This window comes from Callorhinus ursinus, unplaced genomic scaffold (genome assembly GCF_003265705.2).
Source record: "Callorhinus ursinus isolate GAN/ISIS: 27379988/994484 unplaced genomic scaffold, GSC_fseal_2.0 scaffold13, whole genome shotgun sequence".
Classification (NCBI taxonomy): Eukaryota; Metazoa; Chordata; class Mammalia; order Carnivora; family Otariidae; genus Callorhinus; species Callorhinus ursinus.
This window is the reverse complement of record NW_027397075.1, coordinates 47,919,273-47,938,659: the sequence shown is the minus strand read 5'-3', so window position 1 is coordinate 47,938,659 and position 19,387 is coordinate 47,919,273. Positions and strand designations below refer to the sequence as shown.

Here is a 19,387-nt window from a genome sequence, read left to right as displayed (position 1 = left end):
TGAGCTTCAGCTTCCCCGTGCGAATGGGACGCTAATGATGCCTATTTCTCCGGGCGGGGGGGGGGGGGTTGTGAGGATTGGATGAAATAACAGGAATAAGACATTACCGGAGCCTGCCAAGTAATCTCTCAATAACAACCCCCTGCGAAGGCTGCGGGACAGTGTGGCAAGACTGGTCCAACGGGACCGTGGCGCCACCTTGTGGCCTGCTGCCTCACAACAGCGACTGAATGTCCCTCATATTCAAAGACCCTTTTTTCCAAGGCCGACTGTGCTTGATAGAGCTCGTTGTTGGAATACGTAGTCTGTAATGGTGAGTATGTGACTGGTGTCCAGCACAGCATCTTAGAAGGGTCTTAGAATTGCCAGAGAAACATTCGGGAGGACTCTCCCCTTCCCGCCCTCAGACATCCCCTTCTAATCGGCTGTCATTGCCCAAATACTCCCAGACGCTCCCAGCTTTAGAGGTGAGCAGGAGGCAAGGTTTTATTAGCTTTAGAGTGGGAGAGGGGACGCACCAGCAGGTTAAAACGTCTGTGCTTAATTTCCAAGTGCCTGTCTATTTTCAAGTCCTGTTCTATTGCGATTCCCAGTTGTGCTCAGCCGCCCCTCCCCTCCTGGCGTGTCCTTGCCTTGTCCCCCCTGCGTCACTCAAAACTCGCCCTTTTCTGCCCCAGCCCCACCTAAACCCTAAGCTACAGTCAGCCTCCTCCTCCTCCTACACACTAAAGGCTACCTCTTCTAAAATCACACCCCGGGTCTCTCTGCGCCCCTTTTCCGCGTCGTTCTGCTCCTTAGCACTAGCACACCCCGTATGTGCTCGTTTACTCTCTGGCCCCATTTGAATGGAATCTCCAGCGGGGCAAGGATTTCAGGATTTCTCCATTACTCTTATCTTCAGCACCTGAAACCCATGCCTGGCTTACAGATGGTGCCCAATAATTGTTGATTGAATGAAGAAGGAATGAAAATGAAGGTGGAGTCCGCAGTGGGGAAAACTCATCACAGACTTAAAAATGAAAAGAAAAATGTTTTCCTAAGTAAGGTAGGAAGGGAGTTTCCTAAAGAAGGGGCCGATTTCATGAGTGTGAGACCAGTGCAGACACAGGCCCCTCAGAAGGGCCGGGACCCAGAGTTTAAAGCTCTGTGCTTGCAATCTTGAAAGTTTGAATAATTGTATCTTTGGATGTATGTTTTTTTAAAGTCAAGTCTGATGGGACAATGGCACCTATAGGGGTTTAGAGCCTCAGTTCGTGTGAGGGCCTGCCTCCCGCTCCCAGCTCCCCCACTCCCTAGTGCACCAGGCCCCCTCCAGCTTCCCCTCCCTGCCTGTGCCCTCATGCCCACTGCCACATTCTGCTTCCAGAGGGCCTGCACGTGGGCAAGGGAGAGGTAGGGACCTGTGGCCTGAGGCATCGCAGGGCGGGGCATGACAGAAACTGCCCCCCCAGTACCTTTCTCCCCTCCTGGGCTGGCGGCTCCATGGCATGGCTGGTGGGCGACCCACTGGAGGCCTTATCTTGACAGGGGCGATACAGTAACCCTTATCCAGGTACAAAGAAAATCCCAGCTTGGAGGTGTAAGGATGCTTAGGAATGACCTGTCTGCCACACGTTGGGGCAGTGGGCCTGAGGGGGACATGCCTGGCTGGGCTGCTCCAACCTGACATTAGGCAGGTCTGGAGGTTGGAGGGACGAGAAACTGGGCAAGCACCCAGCCAGGGGTCCCCAGACGCCAGTCACAGGGATCTGTGCGTGTCCCTTATGCTCAGCTTGAGGCACCCTCCCAGATGAGCCACAAAATACAAATGATAGGTCAATGATTTTACACATGCACTGAATCTGCTATTTGCATTTAAAACTGCCATGGCACAATATAAAAGAGTGCTAAACTTCATGCTAATCATTTATAATGTTTTCTTTACTTTAAACATTAAATAACAACACCATAAGCAGAGAGACCTTGGAAGAAAGGACAAGGCTTTTCATGTACTTTTGATGGTATTTATTTCCTGCTTTTTGTTCAAAGAGCCTTACATTTTTATTTTGCACTGGGCCCTGCAAATTATACTCAACATTTATATCAAAGTGGTCCTGTTCGGCTTAATCTGTGGGTATACCCTAAAGCCATGGAAATCAGTTCCTGATTGTTTCGATAATGTCATTTGTCTTTGATGGAACTGCATTATCAACCAGCAATAAAATAGCTAATATTCCCATTTATTATTAACCCTTCATAATTCGGTCTTATTTCATGAAGCCAAAAAGATTAGCAGTGCTAGGAAAACATCACAAACTGTACGGGGCACAGAAAGCCCTGCTGATTCATATTAAGTCCGACACATAAAAAAAGAATCCATCAAAACTAAGTTTCCCTCAAGGGTTGGGTCTGTTGCAACAAGTTTTAGCCTGGATCAGATTTCTCAAGAGTAGCACTATCTAAAAAAAAAAAAAGGAAGAAAGAAAGAAAAAGGAATGGCACTATTAATAGATATTTTGTGGTGGGCGTGGTCCTGTGCATCATAGGACATTTCGCAGCGCCCCTGGCCTCTGCCCACTAGATGCAAGAAGTGCCCTCCCTGCAACTATTACAATTTCTATCTCCAAAGATTGCCAAATGTCCGCTGGGGGGCAAAGTGACCCCAAGTTCAGGACTGGCTTGGATGGATGGGTGAGATGGAGAGTAAAATACCATCACAGCGCTCACGAGTACCAGACGGGTGTTCTCTCCTCTGCCTGCCAGTGCCCACGGACCGCAGACAAAGACGCCCTGAACTAAGAGATCAACAAAGGCAAGAGACGTAAATATAGGAAAACTAAACAATTTTTTTATTTAGTGATAAACAGGTGGTAAATGACGGCCAGCTGAAACACTCTTAAATAGAATAAAAAGGAAGAAAAGAGACATCACAGTGATGAATTTCACAAAAGGTGACAGATTTCCCTGCAGACCAACGGGACACTTTAAAAAAAGCAAGAGGTCACAGTATTCGTGGCCAATGTGTATCCAACTAGGTTCTCTAAGCTCAAGAACATTTAAAACCTTACATCTAGGCACCACAACTGTAAGAACACCACTCAGTCGCGTAAACCTTCTAAGTGCTAATACCTGGGTATTTTTTTCCTAATATTATTTTCCCCCAACGTTTAGAAAGTCATGTTTCATGTTCCAGTAGTAATCACACACAGGATTAAAAGCCCAACCAACCAAGAAAATGTCATTCTTTCTATAAAGAAAGAAAAATTAAAGGTGTGGACATTTTGTACAATTGTTGCAGAACAACCACCAAAGCAATTCCAAAATATCTTGCTCACTATACAGAAAGGCGTGGCTCATAGAACCAAGAATATAAAGCTACAGCAGTTGAATATCAATCTTTAAAGGGTAGGCAAGGCTAAATACTGCACATAGCTCTGGGGCTCTCTGCTAGGCTAGCGCATGCCCAGAATCTGTCTGCTTTTCAGCTGGTAATTTTTTTCAACATCTGACAACGCTTGAGCACGGAGCTGAGCAGCATGAAGCCTTTTCTTCAGGTCTTTGCACTTGGACTTGGAGGTGAGCAGACTCTCAGAATTCTCACTCCTCATGACGTTCTCTTTACTTTCCCCACTGAAATGAACTTTCTTCTTAATTACTGAGGATTGGAGATCGAAAAGTTCTTTAGAAAGAAAAGAGAAAGGGTTTTAAGTTCAACTCCTCCATATTTATCAGACTTCTCAAAAATATTTATTCTTTCAGTTCACATTTGAAATCTGGGGACCTGTGTGATTTTCTCTGGGACAGAAATCAATTCGTTTTTTAACCCACAGCACTGAAAAACAATTCTGGAATGTGCCAAGGAACGTAGTCTGTTAACAACCAACTCTTCTTTCAAGGTTAAGTGCATTGAGGATTACAGGCCACAATGTAAAACTTCTGGAAATCAATGTGATTTATCTCTATTCTTGAAAACAAGTGCTATTCTACCTAGAACATGTAACTTCCACAAAAGTAGGGAAGCAGAATCTCTCTTTTTTTTTTTTTTTTTTTTTTACAGAGAACACCTATTGTTTTGGGTAAATACTCAAGAACATTTATTTCAAAGCAGCTTAATTGAGCAGAAACTTGTTTCAAAAAGAACCCAGGCAAATTCAGCATGGAAACGGTAATTCAAGTTAATGGTGTAGTGAAAAATGTGGATTGTGTCTTTTACATCAAGAAAAATGTACTTGAAGTGGCTACGCTATTAGCTACTGACGGAACTATCTGGGGGTTGGGGACTTGCAGTTTTGAATTCCAGAAACTTTCTATTTTTCCTTTGTGTTCATTTAAAGGAACTATGTTCAAATATTTACTGAGCTCTTTGTATGGGCCATTGTGGACCAAACAAAGGTCCCATTTTCGTAGGAGGAGACAGACCATAAACAAGTAAACAAGCACATAGGAGGAATATTTGAGGTGATATGGGGGGGAATAATGAGAAAGGGAGACAGGAGGGCTGGGTGGTGTTTGCAGGGGTGAAAGTTGCATAATAAGGTGACTTTTGAGCAGAGACTTGGTGCAAGGGAGAAGTGAGAAGCCGGGTGGCTCTCTGGAGGAGATGCTTGAGGCCCAAGAAATGGAAAGGCCCTGGGGTCAGGGCCGGGGTCGGGGCAGGCTGCAGAGAGAAGCGCTGCCTTCCAATTGTCCTAGGACTTCCCATTTCATACATCGTGCCTGTTCCAGCTGCAAAGCACTCAATGGCTTTTAGACCTTAATTCTGTTTCAGAGATGTCCACCTTTATTATCACAAAATCTGTCTTTATAAACCAACAACGTACACTGTAAATCTGACGAATGGGGTAGTTTTAGAAGACAGAAGTGTTTAGAAAAAGAATTTGTATTTCACTAAGTAGAACATGAGTTAACATTTCATTAAATAGACTAAGAGCATTTACAGAGACGCTGCTGCTGACTGGGATGATTTTGACATATGACATTTTCCTCTGATCTGAATTTTGTAGCCCGAGGGCAGGGAGAGGCTATTTTCAACTGTCCTGAGTGCAAAAGGGCACCCACTTGACCCTGCTTTGTTGTTTATGACTGATGTGCTCACTGCCATCAAGTAGCTCCTAGCCCCGGGCGGGGGTGGGGGTGGGGGTCCCTGATTCCTACAGCTCATTCTCAGTGTTCTCCATGACTCGCGTCAAGGTAGATACACCTCTCTCTCTCTCTCTCTCTCTCTATATATATATGTATATATACACCTATTTCTATATCCTGTACTGAAACACATCATCCTGCTCTAGCTCTTTTCAGCCTTTGTTCGAAGACTCTCAGGGCAAGAAGTAAACAAGCTCTTTCCCCGGAGGAGCAGACCCGGCAGGACTTTCGAGAATTCTGGACAACAGGTTTGATGCGTGAATCTCACCCAGATAAAAATGTCTCCTTGCTCTACCACAGCGATCATAATTTCAGCCTATTTTGTCTTTGTGGGTGGCATAAAGAGAAAAGCTGGAATAAACATTCTAAAAATACTGAAATGGTAGGTAGCAATATTGAGAAAAAAGATATTTCCAAAGAGATGAAGCCCAAGTTTTATATAATTCTTGTTTCATTTACTCCCATCACTTATCTCTATAATGTTATTATAACCATCAAACTAACTTAAGTAGGTTTTTCGGTCTGTTCCAGATACAAAATGCTGTCATGCTCACTGAAGTGACCAGATTCTCTCTCAATTCCAGATGGAAAGGACAGCCTTCACCCGTGCTGCCCTCCGTGGTGGGAGGGGGCCATAAGAACTCTGCCTTTCACTGGAAACTTCAGATACGCAATTTTTAAAAGCAACAGAAACACTCTATAAAAAATAATTTGTGTCATAAAAGAAATTTAGAGAAAAGCGGTTTAGTGCTGTGCATCTTCTAACATCTTAAAGAGTAGATTAAGCTGGATGTAGGCTATCTGTGAACTGGAGAAGGCCCGTTAGAGCTGGCGCACTGGTGTGCACACCAGCCACGACTCACAGAGCACAGCGAGGGCACAGGGCCCACAAAGGCAGGGCCCTGTCTGCACACGACAGCGAGGAACACGAACAGCGTACGGAGAGACCAACCAACCGAATTTCGACAAACACACGTTTCAACGTGAAGGAGTCTTAGCAAAGATCCAAAAGTGATGGCTTATTCTACGGTCGGGTTATCACCCCTCATAAGCCATACTTTCTGTAAAGGAGGTGGCACGTATGATCTGCTCACGTGGCAGGAGTAAAATGCTGGGATTTCTGCTTGAATTGGAGAGAAATGTCAAGTTTTGATAATATACCTAGAGAAAAATCTGAAATGCACAATATTTTTAAGAATGTCCTAACTTTTAAAAACAAGTATCAAAAAACACACAGTTTGAAAGGGAGGTGAGTAAAATTGAAGACGAAATCATGACGACTCATTGCCTCAAGTCTATGAACCCATGAAGTAAATCACTGCTATCGCAGAATCATTATTTCCATCAAAATGTGTATATTCAATTAACTCCATCTTAAAATGGGAAATTTCATCAATTAAAAGGGCTACCAAAGCCCCCACGGCGCCAATACTGGTGCCCTTCCTTCATCTGTGGGGCTTCTGTTGACGGAGCCGAATCTCATACCTGGACCGCTCGCCAGACACAGGAACTTCTGCTCCTTCAGGAGGCTGTAATTCTTCAACAGACTTTCTGCCCTAGCCAGCTTGTCCTCTGCCAGTCTCTCCCGAACACAAAGCTCCCGTTCCTTCTCTTTAAAAAGGCAAGGGGACAAGAACGATGTTAAGCAGAGGCTGCGGATAGAAGACAGTTCACATTTGGTCATCGCGCCGCTTCCCATCACTAAGACTAGCACACCTCACCAGTGCTGGGAAAGTTTTCTTACCAGAAACCCCGGACAACCTGTTGTGCTAGGTTTTAACTCAGCACTTCAGTGTGTGGTGTGCTGTCTTAGGCTTTCTCGTAAGGACCCATTTAAGCACAAACACGAAGTTAGTATTAACCTTTGGTCATGCTGTCTGAGAGGAACTCATTTGGGAAAGTAAACAACTAAAGTCATCTCTGCTCTCTACTGAGAATGGGCAATGGTCCATTTTCTGGGCATTACTGGACCTCACGGAACAAACCCTCCTTCTTCTTCTGGGTGAAGAGAAAAAAAACACAACTCAGTTAGGAGGTACTTCCTTAGATTAGCAACAAAGGCCATTTTTTAATCCATGGCCCAGAATTCAGAAAGTTCAGATTTCAGTTGCTGTAAGAAACTACAGAACACTGGGGAAGGTTTTAATAAAAGATTTGTTTGTTTTATAAATTCTTTTGACAGAAGCATCGAGAAAAGGTTTCTGGGTAAGCACAGGTTCTACTTCCGCAGAAAGCGTATCTCAAGGCACATACGACCGTCATCAGGAACGGCCGTCATCAGGAAGTAAAAACAGAGACGTATGCGTTGGATGCTTTGTAAGTTCATTTAAACAGAAACGTATCTATAGTCCGCATTGGGCATGAAGCTGCAGAAGCAAAATCCGGTGACCTGCGAGGGTGGCAGGAGACGGTCGTAATTCCCTCTTTCGTCCCTTAATGTTGACAAGAAGCCTCACGGCTGTTACTACCCCGCATCGGGCGAAAACCTAGGTAGCGGCTCGTACTTGAGGAGAGTAGATGACTTTCAACATCAAGAACTCATTAGCACCTAATCAGTTAATACTCATCTGAGTGTTTTACGGACCCAGAACACCTTGCGCTCTACTGAGTTGCCCGAACGTATCGAGTCCTCCACGCGACAGGATTTTACACCTGGACTGTGCTGGATCAGTCACAGCAGAAATTGAAAGTGATGGCTTTTATTATGGAGGGCAGCAAATGCGAAAACCCTCTTTTACAATGGGAAAAAATTTTAGGGTATAAACATATGAAGGAAGGGAAAGAAAAAGTAGCTCCGCAGGAAAGTGTAATGGCTACTGCGTTAGGGTCATCACTGTCAGTAACCAACGGTCCCAGCAACCGAGCTCAGGAAAGGAGTCCCAGCATGAAGGTGCCAGCACGCTTCATTTACTATTTTACAAGACATACTTTGACTTCTCAAGTATTTGTAAGAATGTTCCAGTAGAACATACATGTGTCAAATACTCCATTCAAACAGAGGTCACACGCATCAAAAGAACCCTCCGTAGCTCTCCGGAGCTCTGCCCCCATTTGGACTTACGCTCCAGCCTTTCTTCTCGAGCTTTGAGGGCTCGCTCTCGTTCCTGTAGCTGCAGTTCCTTTAGTTTCAGCTCTTCCAAGACAGGGCTGGAGTCCTGCAACCTCTCTGGTTCTAATCGACGCCCTCTTCTCTCGGGATTTCTTCTTTGCTCTTCTGCAACCAAGTCTGCTATCAAAGGATTCTCAAGAATTTCTTCAACAGAAGGTCGGTGGTAATCCTGGGGAAAAAAATGTTCAGTGTTATAGTCAGATTTCATAACACGATACTCATCCTAAAAGAGCAGGTCCATAAAAAACGGCATACATTTCCAAGACGAAAGGAAGGACTCCTTTATGGATGGGTCTTAAAACACCTGGTAAGGTTAAGTTCACTGGGGGCCTTAATTAACCCATGAGGTTCTGGGTCCACAAGGTAATGCAGATGTGAGCTTACCTTTGTTCCCTCTTAGCCTTTCTAAAAAAAGTTCAATTCCTGAGCTGCTGCTTGGTGGCACTGCTAGGTCTGCTCTAAGGCACGCCCTGCCCTTGCATCTCTACTACTACTTTAAGTGAGATCCTCTCTCACTGACCTTCAGTCCTGTTAGGTCACCATTATCCTTCTTTGTAATTCTACAGCATTGAACTGCTTTACATCCGCCTGACCCGAGGACATCTCCCTCCCCATCCCATGGCCAGATTTTTTCCACCTAATCTCTTTATTTCCCCTCGATTCTTTCTAGCCAGCCCTCCCCCACCCCATCTCTGGTCTCTAATCTCTGATTTGGAGAGAGAAACAGGGTAATGAAGTCATTCGTGGCCCCTTCCCTTGCCACCTGCCACACTGAGGTAGACAAGGGAACTGAGGATTTGGAGCTTTTCTGCAATCTTGCTTTGCTACCAACCATCTGTTAGCAGGGCAGAGAGAGGGAGGAGACATAAAGAGCGCACAGAAGGTGCAAGGAGGCACAATTTGCCAAATTTGCCAAATTTACATGTTTCCACTCATGTTAACAGAGTAGATTTAGCTAAGGAAATACAGCTAATGCTTCTTCAGTCTCAATGCTCCAAGAGAGAAAATATACTACTCCACAATGTAATTGAGAGATAGAAACAGACAATATAATCTTATACTCTTTACCTTTAAATTTAACATCCTTGTAATAATGTCATTCAATTCATCAGAGTAACGATAGGGAATTCGCCTGAATTTGCCTTCTCTAATCTTCCCAGCTAGTTCTTTCTGGTTGAAAGCTGTAAATGGAGGCCTGGGGGAAAAATGTTTTTAATGGAAAAATGAAAATACGGAATAGGAACCAAATCAAAAGCACAGTTTAAGCTCCAGTTTGTATTTATGCTTCTTCTGGGATTGTCTTCCTCAGCTAAGTTGCCCAACCTTGGCATTAGACATTTAGGGTCATATAATGTTTGTTAGGGGGGCTGTCCCATGCATCCTACTATGCTTTGCAGTAATGCTGGCTTCTATTCATGAGATGCCAGTAGCTGTCCCTAGCTGTGACGTCCAAAAATGTCTCCAGACATTATCAAATGTCCCATGGAGGGCAAAATTGTTTCCCCATTCCCTGGCTGAGAACACTGCTCTATAGTTTAGAAGGAAAAAAAAAGGAAAAGAATGGGAGCTCTTTCTTGTTCTCCAGACCCCCAGATCTCTCCCCCAGATTTTTGTTTCATTTCCATAGGCCTGACCTATGTGCTCTCCCCTTGAGCTAAGCATCAGTCTAGCAAGGGATGCATCTAGCCAGGTTAAAAGTGTGAACCAGCCTCAGGGCTGGTTCTAATTTGCAAATAATTTTTTAACCTGTCCATCTATCTTAATTTTAACACAAGGTATGAGTCTTTCAGACTTGAATACATATGGATGCTCAAAAAGCCGAACCCAGTGAAAGGTGACAAGCCTCTGTGACTGCAAACTTCAGACCAGAAATCTGTCTTCATCATACTTACATTAATGCACACAATTCATACAGCAAACAACCTAGTGACCAGATATCTGATTTCTCATTGTAGGACATGCGATTCATTTGTTCCTAAAGGGGAAGAAAAGGGTAAACATGTAGGAAGAGTTAAAAGTTTATATTGTTTTAAAACTTACAAAATGACATGAGACAAAAATGGAAACTTTAAGTTTGGTAATACTGACCCGGAGCAAAAAAAAAAAAAGGAAAAACTTTTATATTATAAATATTTTATATCTGTAACAAAAACATCAAATGCAAAAGGCTCATTCAGTTTATGTCAGATCTTGTATCATAATAACAAAAGATAGTACTTTGTATTTTATCTTCAAATTTATAATGGAGAAAAGGTAATGATCTTATCCTTATATACTTTGTCCCATATAAACCAATCGCTTATTTTTCATTCACAAATGTTATTGTGTTACAATAGATCAGGAGCTGATAATTCAAACCTCTACCCTCAAGACATTCATAATCTAGAAACTCCATTTTAAAAGAACCAGAGAAAATTTCAGAATAACCAAAACATATATCTGGCCCACATTTAAGTGATATAGACATAAAATGGCTAATTGAATTATCCATTTTATATATTTTCCCCTTAGTCCACAGTATAAATCACAGTATCAACTACGATTCTCATTTTCTAGCTTAATCATTTGCCTGTCTCCCACACATACAGTAATAGTCTACCGTAGTTCTTATTATCAAGAGGGCACAGAATCAAGTACCAAAACCTTCAGGAAGCTTCTTAGTGTTTTAAATTCCCAGCAGGTAAGTCTGATACCACTTCCTGACAATTAATGCATTAGGGAGGGCTGCACTGATCTGATTACAAGGGCAGGAGGGAAAAGGAACAAAAGAATTACACAGGTTTCAAATTTTCCAAGAACCACTTCTGGATAATTTTCCTTTATGTTAAAGGCTTTCTATTTGGAATCTGATACACTGAGAAAATGACACAGTTCTGGCAATGTCTAATCTTAGTCAAAAACAAAATTGTTAATTTGCAAAGTTTTATACTATAGTCAGATTGGTGAAAATAACTCAAAAAGATCTGGAAAATCCTGGAAATGTTTATGAACGGCTAAAAAAAAAAAGTGTATAAATCTCCATCTTGATCTGCTGAGATTTCATAGAAAACACATCAGTGATAGCACATACTGCTTCAAGCTTTTCAAGAGCCACCAGGTAATATCTAGAGAGTCATAAACAGTTCATATCCTTTGCCCTAGCAATTTTGTTCTGAAAGCCACATGCCAAGGAAATAACCAAAAAGGAAGAAAGAACAATTCACACAAAGGTATGCAGAGCAGGGCTCCTTAGAAGGGTAAGAAGTGTTGGAAACAAAATATCCAGCAACAGAGGGAAGGGATACATAAGGTGGGTGGGCTTCAGCTCCATTGCCGGAAAAGGCAACAACAAAAAAAACCCCACAAATACCAGGAGCTAACACTATAAAAACATGTTCTCTGAATGAGATCTGAATCTGCATGCACAAGAATCATCTAGAGAGTCTGTTAAAAGGCAGAGTCCAAAATGAAAAGTGGAAGGGGGGTGGAAGGAAGCAGAGTGCAAGAACTGGGTTTGGGGCTCAGGACTCTGCATTTTAAACAAACCCTCCAAATAAGTCCAAGCTGGTGTACAGGATCCATGGCACTTTGGGAAATGTTGCTCTTGAGGCCAGAGACAAAACCCATTTCATCTCTGTAATCCCAGCATTTGGCACATGAAACTCATCCAATAAAAGCTTCTCTGTAGGGGCGCCTGGGTGGCTCAGTTGGTTAAGGGTCTGACTCTTGGTTTCAGCTCAGGTCATGATCTCAGGGTCCTGGGATTGAGCTCTGAGTTGAGCTCTGCACTCAGCTGGGAATCTGCTTGAGATTCTCTCCCTCTCCCTCCACCCCTCCCTCCACTCATGCACTTGCATGCTCACTCTCTCTCTCAAATAAATAAATAAATCTTAAAAAAAAAAAAGCTTCACTTTAATTGCTCATATAGAGGAATTTAACAGTCTGATGATCCATCCGGAAAAATGTAAATTTAAAATGAGCAAAATTATTAATTCTTGGCTATTGTGTATTACTAAGCAAACAAATGAACAAAACCTCAATTTTCCTGCATTTGAATGCTTAGCATTAGGATGTTTAAAAAGTATCTAAATTCTGAAGTACTTACAGGAGACATGTAATAGGGTGTGCCAACAAATGTTTTTGCAAAACTCGTATCATGGTTTAATATTCTAGCTAGCCCAAAGTCCCCAAGCTTAACGTTTTGCTTGCCATCCAAGAAAACATTGGCTGGTTTCAGATCCCGATGCAGCACGGTATGACCACCATCGCTTCGTCTGTGACATTCCTTTAGGGCCAGAGTCAACTGAGTCATCACTCGAAGAACAAACTCTTCATCTAAGTATTGTCTGAAACCAAAGCAGTTATATAGCATATAACTTCTGAACAAAACTGTTAAAAAGATGGGATAATGTGAAGTATCTAGTTTTCAAAGTGTACAAATAGGGAAATAAACGCTTATTTTCAATATGAGATATGGGTGTTGATTCACCAGAGATTTTCTAAAGTACCGAGGACCCACTAAACAAATACGAGAACAATCTCCTACATTACTAAGTACTTCATCCCCAATCCTACAACAGGATGCTTAACAGAAATGAAACTTGGCCCATTCTCAGCTTAAGTTTAAAAGATTAATTTACCTTTCCTTTGTTCCCTTTGTAATTACGCTAGCCAGGTCCCCTCCTTCGCAATATTCCATTACAATGTACAGTGTTGTGTTGGTTCGGTCAATAATTCGATCATAGTAACGGACGATGTTTGGATGTTTCAGTTCTCGGAGTAAATTCACTTCAGAAACAAGCATCTGTTTCTCGGCTTCTGTCATGGAGCCATAGTCAAGCTCTTTCCAAACTAATATCTGAAGTAAGAATTTCCAAGGTATGAATGAACTCACTGTACTCAAAGACAAAGAATGAACATTCTAAAATTTAAAAATTTTTAAAAGTCACTTCTCTATTAAATAGCTCACACGGTCCTTATCATCCAATTTAGTTCAATGAACTTAGGAACCCCTGCGTTTATTTCCATAACTTTGCCCTAAATTTCAAGCAGCAAATGATGCAATGGGAGAGAGGGGGATGAGGCACATTAGGCCTCCTCCAACACCCTACCCTCAGTTGCCTTGTGGCAGGTTGGTAGAAGGTACTTTGGTCAAAGCTGGAGCAGAAGTAGTCAAAGTCCCTAATCATTCCAACCAGTCAAACTTTTCCAGGGTGATAGACCTTGTAGAGGTCTTGTAAAGATCCCTCCATCAGCAGTCAAGCAGTTTCCTCTCCATTGTTTCTTCCTGTATAAGATCTACCTACACACATTGGGAAATAAGAATCCAATAATCCGAAGAATGGGTATTTCAAATGAGTTCTGACTGCAAAACAAAATCTCCAGGTTCTGCTGGTCCTGCCTCTTTGCCATATCCAAGAGGACTACTCTACTCTGAAAAGACCTCAAGACTCAGCTACCTGTCATTAATGGGAGGCCCTTAGCAAGTCAAAGCAGGAAAAAGGAGGAAAAGGGAAGAAAAAGGAAAAAAGAGAGAGAGAGATCTCAAAAGACGCAGTCTCCCAGCTCTTGAGCGACCCAGGACAGACACAGACCTGGAAGAGATGAACTCTTCCAGGCACCCCGCCTTGGAGACCCACAGCCCCAGGCCTCTCGCTCCTCCGCCATCCCAGGGGCCGAGGGCGCTCGCCGCAGGCGGGCGTAACCGCTGCAGGGGCGGAGACAGGGAGGTGGCCCGCGCTCACCTTGCCGTCGCTCTTCCTCCGGATCTTCTGGCAGCGGCCATAGGAGCCCGTGCCAATGGTGTACAACACCTCGTAGTCCTCCGCCCGAGTGGGCATGGCCCGGCCCGCCGCAGGTCTCCTGCAGGTCGCTCCGCCGGCTCGGAGACCCCTCCGAGCCACACTACCTATCTAGCCGTTCCAGTCTCCAGCCCGGTTTAACCGACGCGGGCCCTGGCCTGGCAGCCTATTGGCCCGCGGTGAGGTCGCTTCGCCTCTCTGATTGGTTGAAAGAGCACAACATCCTAGGCATCTTGGGAAAGGCGTATCGCTAGGCAACCGCGTCGGCGTCGCTGTCGGCGTCGGCTTCCCCCCCCACGCCCCGCCCCGCCCCGCCCCGCCCCGCCCCGCGCCCTCGTCTGGAGAAAGGGGTGGAGCTAAACCAAAGGGAGGCGGGGGATAGAAAGCGGGTGTAGGCGGGTCTCCCAAGTCTGTCCCTCCCGCAGAGGTCGCCAAGGTAATCGAAGTCCGGAGACCTCTCCTTGGACTTCTTTGCATGCTGCCGCCACCAGCTACCTTCTGACATTTGCACTCTGACCCCTCACAATACCCACACTCTTCTGCCCACGCCCTCCTCTTAGGTTCCTGAACGCTGAGACTCGGCGGGGTCACACTGAAGACGTGCTGGGATGCAAAGTACAGAACCTCTACTAAAGATGCGTGAACGAGTGCAGACCATGGTTGGGGACTGTGCCAAGCACTTTACATGTGTTGTCTCATTTATTCCTCAACACAAACCTATAATGCAGGAATTGGTGTTCTTTCCCATGAGGAAACAGAAGCACAGAAGAGTTAGATTATTTGCTTCAGGTCCAACAGCCAGGAAGAGAAGAATCAATTTGAAAACAGCAGATATTCATAGAAATGATTTAAAGCTTACACAGGACTTTAGAGTGTAGTCATCATAGAGAGACTATATTTTTGAACACTACATTTAGAGTCCTGTTTAACATGCACAGGATGTATGCAAAACCTCAGTGTAGAATATTCCTTGATATTTTGGAACACCCAGGAGAATATGGTGGCTCTATGGCAGAGACAGTCAGGTTTACCTTTAAGATTCCTACAAAAAAATTTTTATTAGAAAAGACTACCACATAGGTTATTTGGGGTGCCAAACACATAATTAATTGACAATACTTCATAAGATACAGCTTCTTCTGGGTGCGTAGGTCACCTACTCAGATCAAAGAGTCCCATTTTTACCTGGGAGAGGGGGCCAGCCCTAGATGGAGGAATAGTTCATTACCAGAAGGCTAGTAGTTTGGCAGCGCATAAGTAGGTCAATTTTCTTTAAATATCTGTTCAGCATGGAGTTGAAAGGGATTTTCTATTAATAAGAATTACAAACCTCTTTATGTTAAAAATAAGGAATTTCTTACATGCACTGAATATAGCATAATTGGAATTGCCAGCCAGAAGCATTTTTAAAATAACATTCAAGGACACTGTCTTACTTCAAGGGAATAGGACCAATTTAGGTTTCAAAAGTTATATAAGGAGCTACAAGTGTCTGAGTTAATTGGCATTGTATTTTTTTATTTTAGTACTTCTTCAAGAGTGACATCCATGGGGCTCTTTGGCTGGCCTTCCTCCAGTCTAGTCCTGCACCTTCTCTCTGGCCACTCTTCTGCTCTCATGCTTTGCCCCAGTTCCCCAAACCTGGCACACTTTCTCAGCCTGCCCCCCCATCACTTTTGTATCTGTTACTCTATTTGCCTGGCATACTGTTCACTCTACTCCCTTAACCACTCCCTCACCCCCCATGTCTGTCCAGAAGACACAACTTGTCTTTCAATACTCAATGCCAACTTTCTTTCCTATACCCTAGAAGCCTCTTCTAGCACGCTAAAACAAGCAATTTTTCCATCTACAGTGTTCACAGACCACCTTGTACATAAATCAACACTTCCCTTGTTATTTATTATTATTCATTTACATGGGTCTGGCAGTAGCTCAGCTCCAAGCTCCTTGCAGCCAACATAGGTCCTGTAAAAGGAGGCATGCAATAAATTTTTGTTAAATGGAAGTATGAGAAAGTAGCTTATTACTAATCATGCAAGGATTTGGAATGAGCCCTGAAGTATTCATGTTTCAAATGCCCCAGCCCTGTGGCAGAGCATATTGGGGGATGGCCATCCCAGGAGTATGGAGAGTGATGTCTAGACACATATGTTCATTCAACAAATATTTATTGAGCACTTCCTAGGTGCCAGGTGTGATGACAGGCATTGATATGCTAGATGTTCATTAGAGAAGAGACAGGGGAGCCGTGATCACAGTGATGAAGAAAAAAGTGACATAGGCATGGCATAACAAACCCTAACAACTGGCCAGAGTTAGCCCATACCATTGGGTGGGAGTAAGGGGCAGGACAGCCCAGCAGAGCCCACTGGAGGCAGAGAAGCATGTGGAGGCCAATCAGGAACACTTTACAGGAAACACCCCCTCCCCCTTCACTTCCTCTCTCCTTCACTTCCTCGCTCCTTCCTCCACTTCCTCTCTCCTTCCTCCATTTTCCACCAATTTTTTAAGACCGGTTGCACCCGGTTTCCTCCCTGGAAATTTCCAACTGCCTTCAACCCACGGTGGTCTCCTAAAAGAGGAATTAACTGTGTTTTTTACTCATTCAGAATATGCCATATACTAGTCTGTATCACTAGCTTCTCATGCATATCTATCTTCTCTGACCTATTACAACAAAAACTCTCATCCTTCAACAAATATAAACTGAGATCCTGCCAGGTGCCGAAGATACCCCTGTGAGTAGGACTCCCATGGGGCCCTGCAGGTGGAGGAGGGAGATGTACTCGTGTGCCTCGTGTACAGAGAAACTCAACCGTTACAAATTGTGGTCAGAACTAAGAAAATAGAGAACTGAGACAGAAGCCAAGATAACATTTAACAGAGAACTAAGAGCTGAGCAGTCCCATGAGAAAGGGGCCAAGGCTTGAACTTCTCACTCACACCCAGGGTCCAATTCACTGTCTTCACAGTCTTCTTGCTCATGTGGTCAGTTTTAACTAAAATGTGGTGAAATCCCAAATAAAGAGATTATCTGCACTATGTGTGTTCTGCTCACAAGTGCTCTGCAGGGTTCTCAGACACACCAACTAATTTTGAAGAGAAGCTCGTTGGAAGACTAGTGGGTAACTTAACATGTTCACAATCGAGCTCCTGATCTTTGCCCCAAATGTGTTTGTTCTACTCCCTGTCTTCTTTGTCTTAAGTAACTAATGAATAGGATTTTGTTGCTGTCTCTTTTGTTCACTGCTGTATCTCCAGCTCTTAAAACGTACCTGGAACATAAGTGGGCACTCCACTGGCATTTGTACATTGAATGAATGAATGAATGAATGAATGGAGGGAGGGAGGAACAAATGAAGGGACAAACAAAAGAACAAAGCCATACCTCAATGCCCTCAGCTTCCCTTTTAATGTTACATGAAAGACCCACTAGAGGGCTGTAAATCACTGTATAGTAAATGAGGAGAGTCCATCATGCACACCCGTCCACCTGCAGGGGCCTGTCCTGACAGGAAACTGAGATTTGCATATTAACATTTCAAACCTCAGACAAATGCTTTGTGTGTCTTCTTTCCACAATTCCCAGGAGCAATCTGAAGTCAGGGATTATGGAAATTCTTTAAAGGGCTTAATAAAGGTTTCTAGAAAGAAGAAAAAAAGGAGAGATCCTTTGTTTATAAAAATCAGAAGCTAAAATATGTTTCTGAAAAAATGTGCATGACATCGTATGTGCTGAGTAGATAACCATGTTCTAGAAAAAAAGAATGAGGTGTTATGGAGACTGGCCCTAATAGTGACACACTATTTCATATAAACAGAAGGGCAAGATGCAAGCTAAGAGACAGCTTTGGATTTAACATCAGTCAGCGAGGGAAGAATATGATGAGAAGCAGTTCATCTTTGAAAACCAAATAGTGTTTAGTTCTGAGCTCTACCACATTTCAAAGAGGGAGAGTGTATCCAAGGCTGACTTGTGTTCAATACAAACTTTCCGACAGAGAGCCATTCACAAATTTTACATGATTTTTCATGATACTTGTAAATTAAGGATATCCGTTATCTCTGAGAATATTGAGAATGTAAATTGGTAAAAAAGAATGTTAAAACTAATCTCAGATGCTGAAGCCATAACATGTTTCTAAAGGACTTCAGCAGCTTCTAGAGAGCACTCCCGATTCTCCCTTCAGGAGGCAGCAGAGTGAAAGTGTAGAAGCAGGGGGTTTGATGTCTAGAAGCCCCTTTCGGTTTTGCTGAGCTGTGTCATCCAGGGAATCCGTTCCACCTCTCTGGGCCCTATAAAATGAGAGCGCGAAATTAGATGACCTTAAATGACCCTTCCAGCTCGACACGTTATGATTCTATCTCACTTTCCAGAACATTCACCGGAACTGCTGTCAGAGCCAGAACACTGGGCTATTGAGCTCTTGGTTTGACCCCAGGTGACAGTTTTTATTAAGTAGCTATGTCTGCATTAGATTTTGCAACATCCCCTCTCTTCTTTCTTTACCTTTACCAGCCATACTGATTGAACGACAGACACAGTGAGAGGCCCCCCTGGAAACGTGAGACAGGTGTAAATCAGCTATCCCTACGCAGTGTGATCATCATGCTCCAGAGAGCTTTCCCTAAATGTTCTGGGAGCCCAGGAGGAGGAGCCCGGATCTGGTGAGGATGGCAGGGAGTGCCAGTCAGGGCGAATGTTCCCAGAAAGGTGGCATTTGAACTACATCTAAAGGACAAGTGGGAATTATGAGGAAAGGAACTGTGGGTAAAAGCAGGGAGGTGAAGGATGGGCTGCAGGTGGTTACCTTGTGAAACAGGTGGTCAGACAGGTGAGCAGGATGACCTGAGGGCGGAGGCAGTTTTCTGCTGGCGTCCCCCGTGGAGGCTTTGAGCAGACGCTCATTACCAGAATGTGCTCTAGGAGGGTCACTCTGGGAACAGTGTGGGGAATGAACGTGGGGACGGGAATGCAGGTAGTAAAACCCAGGGGGTAACGATAACAACGGAACTGAAGGAGTGGCTGTGGGAACAGAGAAGATGGGGGGGTGCCCAGACCCATCTGGGAGGTAGATCAGACGAGGCACAGCCATCAGTTGTGTGTATGTACGGGAGGAATGAGGACAACTCCCAGCTTGAGTGACCAGACCGCTGGTGGTGTCCTCGCTGCAGGATGAAATGCCGGGGGAGGAGTGGGCAGCCGGGGGGCGGACACTGAGCTCATGTTCAGCCCGAGGGCATCTGGGGGAGCTGGCCAGTGGGCAGTCAGACATGAAGCTTCAGCAGAGTGGTCTGGGCTGGGGACAGAGAGCTGGAAGTAGGTGGTGACAGAAGCCAGGTGTGGGGATGAATATGCCCCGAGAGTGGCAGA

The 19,387-nt window shown here is 44.1% G+C and overlaps 1 protein-coding gene across 1 annotated transcript; it reads right to left on the bottom strand.

The window, feature by feature from the left end:
- Window positions 1-2,805: 2,805 nt before the first annotated feature.
- NEK2 (NIMA related kinase 2) lies at window positions 2,806-14,163 on the bottom strand. Its single transcript, XM_025878136.2, has 8 exons — window positions 13,954-14,163; window positions 12,850-13,067; window positions 12,315-12,555; window positions 10,123-10,205; window positions 9,299-9,425; window positions 8,183-8,399; window positions 6,607-6,732; window positions 2,806-3,658 (listed from the first exon to the last, which is right to left on the bottom strand). The coding sequence occupies exons 1-8, from the start codon at window positions 14,047-14,049 to the stop codon at window positions 3,432-3,434; spliced, it is 1,335 nt and encodes a 444-aa protein (XP_025733921.1). The 5' UTR covers window positions 14,050-14,163; the 3' UTR covers window positions 2,806-3,431.
- Between the last annotated feature and the right edge of the window lie 5,224 nt (window positions 14,164-19,387).